The sequence below is a fragment of the Ammodytes marinus genome, assembly GCF_949987685.1.
Source record: "Ammodytes marinus genome assembly, chromosome: 10".
NCBI lineage: Eukaryota > Metazoa > Chordata > Actinopteri > Uranoscopiformes > Ammodytidae > Ammodytes > Ammodytes marinus.
In genome coordinates, this window is record NC_137214.1 from 17,776,738 (window position 1) to 17,793,008 (window position 16,271).

Genomic DNA, 16,271 nt, shown 5'->3' on the forward strand with positions numbered 1-16,271 from the left:
GCGTGGTCACAGTGTTAAAAACAACTGGCCCCAGAAATCGAGGTTTGGGTTGCACCAACAGGTATGGTTCTGATCTCCAGTTATCCGACTGTGAAATAGACTTTCGGCGTATCATGTAACCTGAAAAACCGTTCACTCTGAGGGCAATTGCTTCTACATTCAGGGTTTCCTGTGTGCCGTTGGTCACTGGACTGACTTATCACAAATACACAGTCACAACTTTGAACCTTTTCAAGCCTTGTTTATAGCTGTCAGTTCAGGCTTTAGCTGTCACGTTCCATGCTCAGTTTTTAAATGGAAGATACAAGTGTTCATCACATTTCCTGCATCTTCTGGATAGGTATAATCTTTCCTATCATCATAGCCAGGCCTAAAAAAAGTTTATGTATTTACGTTCCTAATTAATAATCTGTATAATAGTTTTTGTAATTATTGACAGTCCACCATTCCTGGGCTGGATATGAACTGCATATCTGTGCATATAAAGAAGCATGTTGGTAAACCAGTCTCATTTCCACCCAAACTCTGAAAAAGGAAATGTCATGGCTCTGATGCAGGTAATTAATAAATATTTATCAGCGATCGCAGACTACAACAGCAGAGTTATAGTTTGTATCATTTAGAGCAATAAACAGATACACCAGCTGCCCTTTGCTTGCAGCACTTTTGAATTAATTCTTAATTCAAACAGATCAGTTTGTTTGGCTGCTCTATAACCACATAAACCAGTTGCTCTTCTACTATATTTATGACAAAAGTGATTTCATAGAGCTGGAACTAACTATTACGAATTACTGATTTATCCAGTTATTATTTTCTCAATGTATTGTTTGGTCTAGTCATCAAGCTGACCATGATTTCCTGACTCTTAAGACTATAACTAAGTCATGTCTGACCAACTGTCAACAACCCAAAGACATTTAATTTATGATATGAAACAGAAAACAGCATGGAAATCCTCACATTTAAGAAGCAGGAACCATTGGTTACTTTGCTTACTGAAATAGAAGATATTTTTTTTATTTAAGAGATTTGTCCCATAAATGATCTTAAATGCTTAATAAAACAAAATCAATAGTTAAAATCTGCTCCCTGACTTATTTAGTATTCCTAATGCTCGTCTATTACACAAACATGTTACTGCGTTGGATTTGAAGACAGTCCACAGAAGAAGGTTGACTAAACTTCACCATCATAACAAATAAGGACTATTGGTATCATTTGTGTGTCCTTCATGTGGACTGAGCATTCTCCCTGCCTTTTCCTGTTTAGATTTCCCTCCTGCGCTGTATGTCCTGTTGGTCGCCACACACACAGGCACAAGATTACACGGTGATTATACAAACCTGCAAACACACGTTGTTTCTTCCATGATTGTAAGGTTTATTTCAGCAGTCCTTCATGGCAGTAAAAGACAACACTTATAAGTTTTGCAGTCCCAACATGCAGAACAATCATTAAACAAAATGACAGAAAAAAAGAAACAAATATTGAACAGAAAAGGTTAAAAGGTGCGTTTTTTTTTCTCTTATGTGAAGTGATCAACACTCGAATGAGAATCAAAGTAGTACAGTTAACATTTCAGAGTAGAGTTTTGTGTTATCCATTCATGCAGCCCACGACCTTCACAGACAACAGCGTATGTTTGAGGATTTCCCTGGAAAAAAGAAAGCAACAGCCCAAAGCAACAGCCCAAGGCTTCCACAACGACGTCATCCACATTCAGCGATTTGGAAGTTTTTGACAAGATGACAAACCAATTTATTTTTAACACTAAAGACCAGCAGAGAAAAATAGACACTCACTTAACTGAGAAACACAAATAGAGCTTAAGCTTTCCTGTAAAGCAGAGGTACACTGCATGAATAAAATTAAACAAAGTTACAAACATGTACACTCAAGAAATCATAGACCAAAACCAGATTACCAGCAGTATCCACTACTGGGAAGGTACATCGAGTGCATTGTGCAACATGTCCTGTCGAAGCGAGCTGATCTATCACAAACTCCTATAGTCGAGGCCGAGAGTTTGACCACAAACACACACACAGTCAAACAACACACTGACTCACACGTCCCCGTATGGGCCATGCATCAGCACACAGTAGTACACCATAGCTATACCTTGAGTCGTGCAGACGGATAGCTGGAGCAAGCGTCAACCATACACACACACAAGATAAAAGAAACACACTGGGCGGTAGGGGACTGAGACGCCAGGGTCTCACATTGAGGACACAGACATGCAATGCATACAGAGACGTTATCCACAGTAGTGACACACACACACACACACGCACACACACACACACACGCACACACATATACAGCTCATGCACATGCAGGCAATAAACTGACACGCACTCACACACACACACACACCATCAGAAATCTGATCTCCCATGGGGAGAAGAAAGCAATCACACAGACATTAATTAGTCAGTTATAAATAATTCAAGCTGTAACATTAATAATAACAAGACATTTAAAAAGCTCTGTTTCCTCTTTCGATCTATTCTATTCTGCCAGTTTTATTTTATTTTTTTATCAGAGGAAGAAAAAACTAAAAGTTACAGACAGTTCATTACAAAGCCGGTCAATGCAAAATTCATACATCTCCAATATAAAAATACAAATCCACAAAATAACTATAGAGACAAAGTAGTTTTGATATCGTCGTGGAGTTTTCCTGGCTAATATTTCTCTCTCCCTTAAGCTAATGGCACTTATGTTAGAAGGATAAAATCTCCATTTGAAGGGAAAGTCTATCACCACTATAAGCTTCAACAGGGTCGTCAGAGAACCTCCCGTTCTCCTCTGCAGGGACAAATCTTAGTTTACACATGTGCCAAAAGGCACTGTACTTTTCACATTGTACGAGTGCAATACTGTGGTGGGGAGACGGTGATTATGTCTTCGGTAGGTTTGTGTGTGGAGCACTGGTCTAAGCTAGCTGACTAAACTATTCTAGGTTATCTTTTTCTATGAGGGAAAAGTTTCTATGTAGGCACCATTGTGATTGTTGAAATAGGAGTGATGTGTGGAATGCAATTATTTGTCAAGAGCAATTCTTCTGCTGTTAAAACGGTGGAAAAAGGACTACGCTAGGTTGCAGGAGGCAACGTCTTAATAAATAAAAGAAAAGAAAGAACATTATTAAAACCAGGCACAATATCTACAAAACCTTAAACGTGAAACTAAGAGAAAATAAATCTATTTAAAAAGAAACAAGGATGAAGGCATGAGCAAATGTAAGGCTTTACACAATAGTTGCTTCCTTTAGTGCAAAAAGTAAATGAAAATATTACAAATGTCTGCGCTGAAGTGGTCCGTTTAGTGCTGGAATACACTCAGGAGTGTGATTACATTTGGTTTAAACTTTTCCGAATTCACTAGTATTTTTTTTTCTTTTTAAGATTGTATATACGACTGCTCTTTGGCAATCTTCCCCAAGGTCACATCCTCTGAAACTAGTCATCATCCAGTGTTTTTAACTTATACAATAACAGTGCTTAGTTTGACTTCAATTTAAATATGAATATGTTAGGTGATTTTCAATTGAGAGGAGACGTTCACTCCAACAAACTGAGCGAGAACAGTGAATAACTTCAGACCACAGACTGCTAAGAAAAGCACAGTGCTCGTCACGTCTGCTGGGACAAACAACTACAGCTGATAGTGAACACCCTCTGTTTTGTTCCTTTGTTTTTTTTTCTTCCCTTTTTCAAAAACTAAACAATCTTACACCCCTATGTCCATTTCATATTCACGTCCGAAAAATCCCTGTGTTGGAGGCACACGCTCGCCCCTCGTCTTCTTGCCTGTTAGGCTTCAAATATGGCCGTTAGAAATGGCCGCTGTGGCTCCGGATTGGCCGGCGGCTCACCACTCGTTGGTCCTCTGTTTGGTGGTGTCGTACGCCCGGATGACCTCAGACTGAGACACCACTCCGTTCTCATCTTGAGAGAAGGCGTAGCCATCTGAAAAAGGATCAAAGCTTTTAATACAGAGTTCACGTAAATCAGTGATTGATGTAATAAAAAACACTCAAAACATAAACAACAAAAATAAACTGACCAAACAATGAACAGAAACACAAAACTTAAGGCAATAGTTCAACAATGTGGTAGTATTGGCTCTGTTGCTGAGAGTAAAATAAGAGAGAACCACTCATGTCTGTGGCAAATATAAACCTACAAACTGTGGCCGCACTAGGATGAGGGTGAAACAGTTAGCCTGGAACAGCTTTCAAAAGACAAGAAAATCTACCCATCAGCACCTATACAGCAAATTAGAAGTAAGTGTGAAAATATCAATTTTGGTCTACCAGGGGCTAATGTGCATAACAATTTCTTGGCCAGAAGAAAGAGCCATGGCCATGCTACCTGTTTTCAACTGTTTCCAGTCTTTATGCTATGCTAAGCTAAGCTAAACACAGGACATTTAATACTAACCATGATTCTCAAACACTACTTTAACTGGTAAACAAAACAAAATAAAAAAGTGTGAAGATAAGCTGCCATCTCTGTAGAGAAAGAAGTCTAAAATATTTTTTATCATGTAGTGTTTGGACCCTTTAACGGAATTAATGTTAATTTGAGCGGAACAAACTGTGGATTAGCTGCAGGGCTGTACGCTTATTTTTTTAGGTGGTAGCACTGGTGCTAGCAATCAAAAAAATTCAGTAGCACAAAAATAAATTTGGTAGCACACAAGTATGATCGAAAACTTGCATAACCTTAACCCTTACATTTCGCTCTAATTACCTTTGAGCATGTCATCTTGGTCTCATTTGAGATTCTCAATTAATATTATATCCTAGTGTGTGCAGTAATAATTATAGAAGAATTAATAGGGGTGCACTGATTGCAATTTAGACAAAATAATCTAACCTGCCAATTGCAATTTTTTGCTGATTCAAAATTATTTCTCCCCATAAAAATATAAAAATAATATCTATATATTTTTTGTATATACACATAATTATTATATTAATGATAATAAACATTTTTAGAAAATGTCCTTCTGTTAATTAAAACCAAACTTTAAAACATTAAACATAGCCTATTAAATAAATAAGTATACATATTGGTACAATTTAGGATAAATTAAATAGGTTGTTGTGAATATGTTGGGAGTACACAAAGTTTGAAATAAGTTATTTCAAACTTTGTTTAAATAGACTGTTGACTGCTCTCTGCAGCTGAATGAGTTGCCTTTCAAGCTAGAGCACTGCAGGGCTGTAGCGCTAACTTCCTGTTCTTACCGGCTTCAAAATAAAAGTCAACTCACGTTTGGCTAGCAACAGGGTTTTAATGTGAAGGCGCACAGGAAATGTTCTGTTTGCACACACACTAACTTGACTGCGGTAATGTAAAGAGAGCAGAGAGCCGTGTCCTTCCGGTTATTACCGTTGGTGAAGTTTATTAGACGCTAGAATCACCGCACGAGCACAGATCCCGAGCACACATCTTTCACCAGCCAAAGTGAAGGGTGGACTCAATAACTTACTTGCCTAAGACTCATTTACCCGCAGTGTTAATGTAGAGCCCTCTAAGCAGTGTTGTGCAGCGCTCCTCTGTGTTTCAAAGACAGCCTCTCCTCATTAGCACTAGTGCGAGTAGACTTGTATTCATCATCGCACGTGATCAATTTCAGTAGCAAATGCGATCAAAACTGTCGCACTGTACAGCCCTGGATTAGCTACATATCCAGCGCACAGACATGAGAACGAGATCGATCTCCTTACTCTTGTAAGCAAAGAAGCGTATTTCCCAACATTGTCGCACTATTCCTTTAAAATAAATGACGATAAAAAATAACACACTAAAGAATTAACTTTAAAAAAGTCAGTACAGCTCCCTCAAAACTCTTATCCGTAGTTTAAAAAGGCAGCCCCTGTGATCTACCATCTAGAGTTCTCCTGCAGGCTTCCTTTCTAACCTCTGAACCCCTTGACTCACCTTCAGGTGTCAAATGACTGGGCCTGTACCTGGAGGCACGCGGGGAAGTTCATAGGAACCCTGAGACGCTGAGACGAGTGCATTGTGGGGGAATATCAACATTTCATCATTTCATCGTTATCCTGCTTCTATTGAGCTCAACTCAGGGCACACGGAGGCACACGGAGGAAACAAGAGGAAGTCAACAACGGGAAAAGAGTTGTCTAACAGGAAGCTACGAAGGGGCTGAGGCTTTGAAACAGGGTGAGGTTTGAATAAGGAAATATAACAACAACAAAAAAGGTATCACACAACAATGGTCTCATCCCCACCTATGAGACAAACAAAAAACAAACTGATCAAAAGACAGAACAGAGAAAAGAATCAAACTGAAAAAACAAACACACGCTGGACAGTTTCATTGGAAGTTGTTTGCTACCAGTTCCAATGTGAGTTTTGCCGCTGTTGTAAAGTTATCTAGTAATCCTGTGTTTCGTGGTTATAGCCTTTGTATAGCTAAAATAATGTTAAATGGAGTGAGCTGTATTTACTCACGTTTAGATAAAGACATGTTAGTGGTTTGCAGCTGTCTGTGTTCATGAATTTATTACAGATGAATAAATACTAAAAAATAAAACTTAAAAAAAAGAAGGTAGTAAGATTTGATATCCACCAGCATCCAAACTGTATTTACTAATGTCTCGTCTTACAGTTCACATCGGCAGTTTGTTGCGTAGATATAGTGCGGGTTAAGACACAAGGGACTGTAGGGATGCTTGCAGACTGATGTGTTTTTCCTGTGTCTGGTGAATGCAGCATATTTATGAAGAGACGTGTGATGAACGGAGCATCCCCTTACTGAGGAACGGCTAAGCTACTCTGGAGGCTTTAGAGATCCTGTGTTTGTCAGAGGAGGAATAATGACGCTCTGTCTGTTTCCCCTGACGAAGGGAAAGATTTGGAAGCAGATAAATCTATGTGGATAACCTGAGGCCATTGGGGGTTAATGGCCCTATGCCTCCATCTCCAGGCATGTGAAGTAAGAAAGGAAGAGGAAGGAAGAAGAAAAAAGACAGAAAGAAAGAATAAAAAAAGAAGAAGCCTTGTGTAACTTACGGAGCAGGTTCTGCTGCATGGACTCGGAGCGGTACAAGCTGACTGTGCTCTTCTTGAAGACGTTCTTTAGGAGCTGGGCCCTCTCCGTCAAACTACACACACACGCACGCACACACAGACACACACAAACAGGAATGGACAGTGTGTTAGCAACATGCGGAGCACCACAGGCAGATTTAATGACCCATACGTCAAGCCAAAGATCTCCAGAGTGGATGGACCTGCCAACTGCTCTACCTGCTGATACATACACCACAAAAACTCTAGAGATGCAGCGGGAAGAACAAAGTGTGTGTGTGTGTGTGTGTGTGTGTGTGTGTGTGTGTGTGTGTGAGAGAGAGAATGAGGGAGTGAAGTATTTGAAACAGCATGTTGGCCAGAAGGCATTAATGTAAAGCTGACATATGTCTATGCACACATACATATGTGATTACATAGATCCCCCATGAGCATTTATGCAAAATCATCCACGCATCAGTTTGTATCTCTATATTCTCTTCACATGTATTTCTATAGGGATGTGTATGTGTGTGTGTGTGTGTGTGTGTGTGTGTGTGTGTGTGTGTGAGAGAGTGTGTGAGTAATTGTGTGTGTGCGCCTGCAGCCTGCTGGGTCTGGGACAGTGGCCAGACAGAGGGATCACTTTCGGGCAGCAAGAGATCTCACACTGATCTGCTCTATGTTGATGCGTGCTTCAGGCCTCAGACCCCAGAGAGCAGAACAGAACTCAACTGGTCCACACAATAGTTTTAAACATATATATATAATATATGGCTTTTGTATAAGACTGTTGCTCAAAAATTAGACATTCACTATTAGGGAGAGTAAAAGACAGAGATGACTTTCCCCGACATGGCATGATTACTGACATTACAGTCAAACTACTGCAATTTAGCAGCAATTTTAAGATTTCTCTCGTCCACATGGGATTACTGAATTGAGTATTGGGGAAATGTTAAAGGTTGTACATGTGACTATTCCGTAGTGATTTGCAGGAAAACCGACAAAATGAAGAGTGATACAGTGGTGAGACAAGGTTGGCTTCATGCCATACAGGATACATGGTTGTATGAATACAAAATTAATTGAGAGTTGTGAGAGTGTAAAATACTGTGCATTAACAATATACAGTACAATACATCATTAAATCCATTACATATGTCTCCAAGAACAGTTAAATTGTTATTACACTTGTCTCATTATTTCACCTTATCTCTTCATCAGTTACTTTTAGGAACTACTTTTTGTCAAAAAATGTAATATTGTTGTCCACTTAAACCAAACATTGGCCTCATAAATCTAACAACATGGAACAAAGACAGGAGTGTTGACGCGGTATGTAACTGTACCTCTTTCCATGCACCACTGCTCCAGGATCTTTGGATAAAGCCTCCAGCTCCTGGACCTCGTCCACCAGAGTCTTGAAAAACACCCTCTTCACCCTGTAAATTTAACCATTATTAAAGAACATTCCATGTTACAGAAGCGTTACTAAGTCAGTCTTCAAAGCATATGTTTAAAATACCCCCCATCGACTGATTCCAACTGCTTTGAGTTTATGAAGGAAATTAAACGTCTAGCAGTGGCAAATTGCTGCTGACATCTTGAATCTGATGTCAACCAGACCAACGGCAGAAAAACAAGCATTTCACCATGGAGTATTCACAGAATGGTAAAAAAAAATCAAACGTTCCTTGGAAGTCTGTACAAAAACTCAGACAATAATATCTTCATGAGATAAATGCGAGAGATTCTGGAGGAATTTCCTGAATGGGGATGTGTGTATTAGGAGTGATGATGAGCAGGGAGAGCAGTAGAGAAGACTCACACTTTGTAGGCCACGTCAAAGACCAGCGAGGTGATGGGGATGAAGACCAGGCCCGTCCAGAAGACCCCCGAACGGAACATCATGTCCGCCTGTCACACACACACATACAAACGTACATATACACTTACTCTCCGGCCACAAGGCAGAGTTCAACAACCGATCAGATAAAAAAAATAAAGAAGAGCTCTTCAAAAGAAGGGACACCTGATAAGGATATTATCATCCTCTGTATTGCCACACAATGAAAAACATACGTGACAAAGGCAGCCCAAAACAAACAAGGTATATTGTGGAAACAGGACAGGAGATGGGTCCAAATAACTTGAGCTCCAAGTGGGTTAATCCTGTGTGACTAAATGATGCCATGTTTTTGTTTGGGTCGCCCTTGGGGTGGAGGAAGTACCTGTGAAGTATGTAGATGGTGGTATCTCTTTCACAGAATAACAGCCTAACAGTTTGCTGTGTTGAGAGCTCCCATCAGGACATCGCAGGAGACACATGGATGTGATCTGAGCTGCTTTTAATGATATATTCAATACAAATACCATTTTATGTTGGAGGGGATCCATGGAGTATAAGAGCTGTCATTGACAGAGTTTAATAATGGCAGACATACAAAGTCATACAACTGTATAAATCAAATTATTTCACTTTCTTTATAAGAGTTGCAAAGAGCTAAATATTATTAAAAACAAGCTCACAGAAGAAACTCATTGATGTGAATTAATGAACTCTGAAATGTGGATCGTTTTTGGCTTCACTCTGAAAGTGTAATCTGTAATTCAGTGTCATGTGATTGCAATGAAAAGCGGTGCTGTTCTACTACTTTGTTCCGGACTGAAATCTCTGAACAACTATCGGATTCAGAACAAACATTCATGTCCCCCTCAGGAGGAATTGTAACAACTTTGATGTTGCTATAAGTTTTAATCAAGATACAGGTCATTTTTTCAACTTGTCGTTTATTTGGTTTATGACCAACTACAGTACATGCTTAATTAATGACATTCTCATCAGCTGCACTGTGTCTGTAGTCTGTTTGTAGGGGTGATTACCTAATGTAAGCATGCTTAAACAATACATAATTGGTAAACATCATGAACATTATAGTTTTTAACATAAATCATGTTTGCATTGTTATTGTAAGGTTGTTAACATGCTAATGTTATGCTAACATGGCTTTAGACCATTTGACATTCTGACATTTTAAATACCAAATATAAGAAAGTATAATTTGCAGATTAATTAACAATACAAATAATTGTTTGATGCAGCCCTATATTGTTAAAATTAAACTTTCAACATTATTATTGTGAGCAAAGTTGACTTACAGTTCAAAGACTGAAATGGTTTTCTTTGCGGTCACATAGCTTCTCTTAGTTATCCCTGACATCTTCTGAATTACAGGTCGGCGTTTTATTTTAAATGCAGTATGCAACAAATGTTCACATCGAGTTCATGAGCAAAATACACAAATGAGACAGCTGGGATCCTTTCCTGAGACTCATTCATCTTTCTGGAGGAAAAACACATTTAGATATGATACAGTTCATATCCAAAACTAATCAGACATTTCAAAAAACTTTCTTTTCCTGACGAATGTGGGGAAAAATCTATTCATTAGCAGCAGACAGCCGCCTGAGAAGATTTAAATGAAAAATCACAAAGCAGTGGCTGAATCAGGCGCTTGTTGTGGATCCAGAGAGGAGTGGTGACAGTGGATCATCTTGGTTAGGGGCGAAACCTTTCAGCTCTCTGTGTGAGGACGATGTTTGCTTTGGCCCGCTGCACTGAAACTATCTGTCATTACACGTCAGAGTGCAAAACCTGCCCTCCATGCATTGTAATGTGCCACTTTTTTTTTAAACTGCTGGGGCCCCTTGACAGTGTCCTTCCTGTAATGTGAAACAGGCAGGGCCCTCAGGACACACACACACACACACACACACACACACACACACACACACACACACACACACACACACACACACACACACACACACACACACACACACACACACACACACACACACACACACACACACACACACACACACACACACACACACACACACACACACACACACACACACACACACACACACACACAAATCGGTGTCAAAACTATCAAAGCGCTCAGGTTTGCTCGAATTAGCTAATCTGTTTGCCATTACCTGCAAATTGACTTTGATGTCTGACAAAACACTGGGGCTAAAGGAAATCCCAAATGACAGGAAATCAAAAATGGTCTTTTCCTACAATTCGAGCTGGGACGCTGATGAATAAAGCTTGTCTGTGTCGCCCTGGGGCTGAACATGTATAAGATGAGGGAAAATTGCATCGAATCACTGAGTATTTTCATGGCAATTTTTGAAATTATGCGGCCCTTGTGGAAACATTTACTGTTTTTTTTGGTGTTGCGAGTCAGTTAAATTATTTTCAATGGGGGCGTTTTAACTGTCCTGAGAGTCTTTTGAAAATAAACCATCAATATATATTCAGCATAGCAAATAAAAGCAGAGAAAGCTTGAAAAATAAACCATCTTAGTCCTTCACAACGTCAATCTATGAACACTATTTATAGATCTCCATATAGAACTTTTAGCCAAGTGTATCACAAAATTCAGTTATATGGGATTAACATTTAACATTATACTACAATACACCTCTAACTTCCATGAGTACAATTTAACAAAAGAAAACAAATTAAAAACTGTTAAACAACTCAAGTAATGCAACGTGAATAAACTTCATTCATTTGCTGTTCTTCAATTAAGTTTTGAAATCCAATCACTAGTTACAATCAACAAATGTTTGTCTACAGGCATCTGGACAGGCTCCATGACTATAAGCAGGGGTCAGCTATGTTGGTGGATGCCAGCGGTGTCTCATACCAGGGGGCCCCTGGGAGCTGGCTGGGGTGAGAGAGGTCCCGGGACTAGGGCTGTATTTTTAGGACAAACTAATAAACTTGTCTGGCCGGACAGACAGTAGTGTCCGCTGGCATGGAGGGGTGTGTTTTGACAGGCCACGACCCCCATCACGGCCACACACACACACACACACACACACACACACACAAACAGCCAGACAGGCTAGACAGACGCAACACTAGACAGACAGGGGCGATCATATACGTGCACATATGCACACATGCGCAAGAAACCAACATTGGATACTGCTGTGAGATGTATGTTTGTGAGTATTCCTCCTCCTCTCCAAATATGAACAGTTAAGAATGTGGTGATGGTGGGGCAGAACTTTGTTTCAATGTCATACGCCTCTCTCACCCCACATTTCCCGTCAATTTCTTCACTGTCTAAACAATACCTTGTTGCATTGTGAATGTCCGAATCAGTTTGAGTTTGGAGCAGGGCATCATCTGTCATGTTGAGCAAATCTGCTATGTTCAAAAGATGCTTTAAAACTACAGAACATCAAAGATACTGCTTAATTGAAAGATATAAATCCTTAAGCCTTGAACAAGTATGTGGAAGGATAACAAGAAAAAACAGATGTAGATCAAGAATTATGTTATGCATCCTTTTCTTGGAGGGGAACTCTGGCACCAGGCTGATCACGGCTAAGAAAGAATGTGCTATCAGACACCTTGAATTATGCTAATGAATGTCATTGTAATGGTAAATGTAAATTGAGATAATCTACTTCACTACTCACCCCACAGGTCTACGGTATGCTCTGTATTCAGCAACAAGTCTTCGAAAAAAGTACTTCATAACACTGCCATCTGAACGACATCCCAGAGATGCAAATATTCAAACACTTGAATGCACAGAGCTCCTTTGTACAACATGTTTTTATTCGGTAGACTTTAAGCGGAAGGGTTAGACTTATTAGTTGACTCCTGTCTGAAACTTTACTTTGGTCTGCATCCATCCATGTTGGTTCTCCTATTGCCTGAATTCACCTGGCCTAAACAGACAGCACAGTACATGGCTTCAAGGCGAGGAGAGAATTCCAAGATGGAACTGTATAGTATGGCCAAATGTGCCCAAATACTCAAGAGACTTTCTTGTTAATACAAAGCTTTAAATTAATTAATTGGTAGCAAACCCAACTCCGTTAAGAAGAACCATACAGCTGAGAAAGATAGAAAGCAGCATGATCGCCCAAAGAGAGAACATGAAAAACAAAAATGACAAAGAAAGCAAATGAAGAGACACAAAGGCAGCCTTACTTGGACACAGCAAATGCCTAAATGTCATCAGCACAGACAAATCAGCAATTAAGCAACCCGCATGAATTATTCAATGTGGAAAACAGACAAAAATACTTTTTCTCAGTTGGTTCCTTCATCAACTCCATGGTCTAATAGTGTGTGTCGCTCAACAAAGACAGCAAGACATTAAATAGGGAAACAGAGGGGGAACAACTCTAAACATAAACACTCAAAATCTCACAGCCACCAATACACACATGTGATTTACAGTTTGTTTACAGCAGATTAAAGCTTTACACTAATACTGTAAACCATGCTCAGTTTTGGAACTAAACATGGGTTGTGCTGTTGATCAATCATTAGTCCAGGCAGGCCGAACAGGTCTGGGTACAAGAGTTTAACAAAACCTCCCCTACGACACGCTCATGAGTCTTAAAAGAAGGAACAAAAGGATTCCAGGAGTAATACTAATAACAGGCGTTGTTTCAGTCTAAACTAAAATTATTAGAGCTCCCAAAGTCTTAAAAGAAACGTATAACCATTTAAAAAGGAATAAACGTGTCATAATTGTCACAATTTTTATAAATGCGATCTGAAAGACTAAGCAGAGTTTTGCTGTGCATCAAATTGTTTATGTTGGAGTGCAGCAATTCATTAGCTGCTTTTAAGTCAATCTGCCTTTTCTGGTACATTGCAAACAACATTGTCTTAAGCAAGTTGAAAGCTTCCCTTCAAGTTGGTTTCCAAACCATTAACTGCCTGGAGGGTAATAAAAACACATAGGCCTACCAAAAATCACTGTTGTGATCCGTTAGAGTGCAATACCAAGACAGTAAAAGGAAAGGCTAGACAAGACAAGAATTATAAAAACTGGGGACTTTGGAAACTAGTGAGGTGATGCTCAAAAATGGTATCAAAGCAACCATTAATAATTTATTATTATATAATTTCTGACTGCAAAAGCTAAATTAAATGAAATTAAATATTCAGCATTTAGATGCAAAACTTACAATACCCTATAACCTCTATGTTTAGGGTCAACATTATTGTAGATATTTTTTTTTGGACAGATATGCAAGACTAGAACACAGGTAACTGTCACAAATAACAGGACAAGTAGTTAAGTGTGAGAAATGAAATTGATGCAAATAAGGAGAACGTTGATAAAGTGGCCAGGGAACGAGTGACAAAAGGACAGATTTCAAAAGGAGGCTCATTATGACGAGAAGAATCAGATGCACGCTTGACAAGTCTCAAATCCATGTGCTGATGACAAGTAGAGGGACTAGGAGCTAGTGGTGCTCCATTGCAGTTAAAAGCAGACATTTGGGAAATACCAAAGTTGAGTATAAGAAAGGTGAGCAGAAGGGAGTGATAAACTGTACTGGAGACATCTGTGTTGATAGCATAGAGTCAAGTCAGCAGGTCAGTGTGACGGAGAATTACACGAGACATCTCCTGTGGTGAAGCTAAGCCTCTTAGCCAGGCGGATTACACTGCTGGAACAAAATAATCAGACTTTTTCTTTTGATACGCGTGTCAGACTTTTATGAGGTGCAAACGGGATGAGCCAGAGTACCTGTGAAAAGCATACTAGCTGCTGGCGTGTGTTCTGTGAGATGGATCGTGCACCTGTCTTGTCAATTGTCCAAAGTATATTTTGCCTGACATTGATGAATGGGTCCACGTGAAGCTGAGCGCTGCTTAACGTCTCTTGTTAAAGTCGATGGTGAGTGAGAGAGCAGAGAGAGGTGGAGAAGGGAGTTCTGGTGTCAGTTATGTTGTTGGCCCTGGGGCAGTTTTGTAGACTGACAGAGTGGGGGGAATATGAAATAAAAGAGAACAAAGGGAAAAAAGCTGAGGTAAAAGAGAGGGAGTAAAACAAATATATATAGGACAGAGAGCAAAACAATATTTTAAGATTTAAGGACACCTCAAGATGGCTGTTGGGGAACTACGTGTGGCTGCGACATGGTTGAGAATGATCCCGCACTTCAGAGAGGCTACAAGGTCTCAGAGGCAGAGATTGTGTCTCTGATGCCTTCTCAGGTTTCAGAGAGAAGTGTCCGTGTTTGATGATGTACTGGGATGCCAGAGTTAGGGCAGGGGCATAGAGTTACCAACTACCCACAAGACACCATTACTGTCATCATTCAAGTGCTGCAGGGCGGGGATGAAAGCAGCAGGCTTCATGGACAGGGGATAGAGAGAATCTAAAACACCCTCTGTGTGCGTTTGTGTGTGTGTGTGTGTGTGTGTGTGTGTGTGTGTGTGTGTGTGTGTGTGTGTGTGTGTGCACGTGTGTACGCAATAATTTCTCCTTAATATACAACTAGAGGGTTTAGAAATCATCCAACCAGCAGAATTGATCAGAAATGAATGACATGTTCCTAAAAAGTGTAGCCCGCAGACAATAGGTGTGCATTTGGGGATAACTTCATAATTACCAAAAACCTATCAGCAAATATCCCAAAACTATAACTAGCAACATTACAGAAAATGGAACACATCTGCAATCTCAACAAAATCACAACAGACGAAGCTAAAGGTAACATCGCTGCAGTTAATTGTGCACACAGTTATCTTATACGTTTAGTTCAAATGCTTGCTTTACAAACGGCTCTGCATTGTAGTTCTTGAGCATGTGTCAATATGTTCTTCATTTTAAATTTGTACGAAACAACTACAGATCATCTTTAAACAAAAAAACACTAATCCAATAGACTTTTGGTCAAAATGAGCTAATATCTACTCACCATCTGCTACCTGTCCGTCGTGTGTGCACTCTGAAAAAAGGTCTGGTGTTTACACACAGCCGCTAACAGCAATCTAAAAAGCCTGGCTCAGGGCCAGCTAGAACTTCGCATATCGACGTTTCGGGGACTGGCCCGGCCCAGCGTCAAATATTGCCGCAGTATAAACATAAACAAATGTTGGCTGGAGATGGCTTCGTTTGCCTTTAAGGAAGCTTTTAGTGAGCCACTGGCTGGCAAATTCAGACAATTCTGTTACAATGTTGAATCGTCTCACATGATACTTGATATTTGAAGTTTCCTATCCCATCATCTCTGATAAAACAGGTGTAGAGGTTTGACCTTTCAAATATGATCAAATAGCTATTTTTCTTTTTTTTAAGATATTTTTTTTGGCATTTTTATGCTTTATTTATAGTGTAGAGACAGAGTTGAAATGGGGCAGAGAGGGG

At 39.8% G+C, this 16,271-nt stretch overlaps 1 protein-coding gene across 2 annotated transcripts in view; it reads right to left on the minus strand.

The window, feature by feature from the left end:
• Nucleotides 1-1,363: 1,363 nt before the first annotated feature.
• The window catches only part of atp8a1 (ATPase phospholipid transporting 8A1), a 103,600-nt gene continuing 88,692 nt past the window's right edge, over nt 1,364-16,271 (minus strand). For both annotated transcript variants that reach the window (XM_080035558.1, XM_080035557.1), the window contains 4 exons: nt 8,887-8,975; nt 8,408-8,500; nt 7,059-7,150; nt 1,364-3,980 (listed from right to left, as the gene is read on the minus strand). In XM_080035558.1, the coding sequence (XP_079891684.1) occupies nt 3,883-3,980; nt 7,059-7,150; nt 8,408-8,500; nt 8,887-8,975 (372 nt within the window). In that variant the 3' untranslated portion in view covers nt 1,364-3,882. The remainder of the gene's footprint in view (nt 3,981-7,058; nt 7,151-8,407; nt 8,501-8,886; nt 8,976-16,271) is intronic.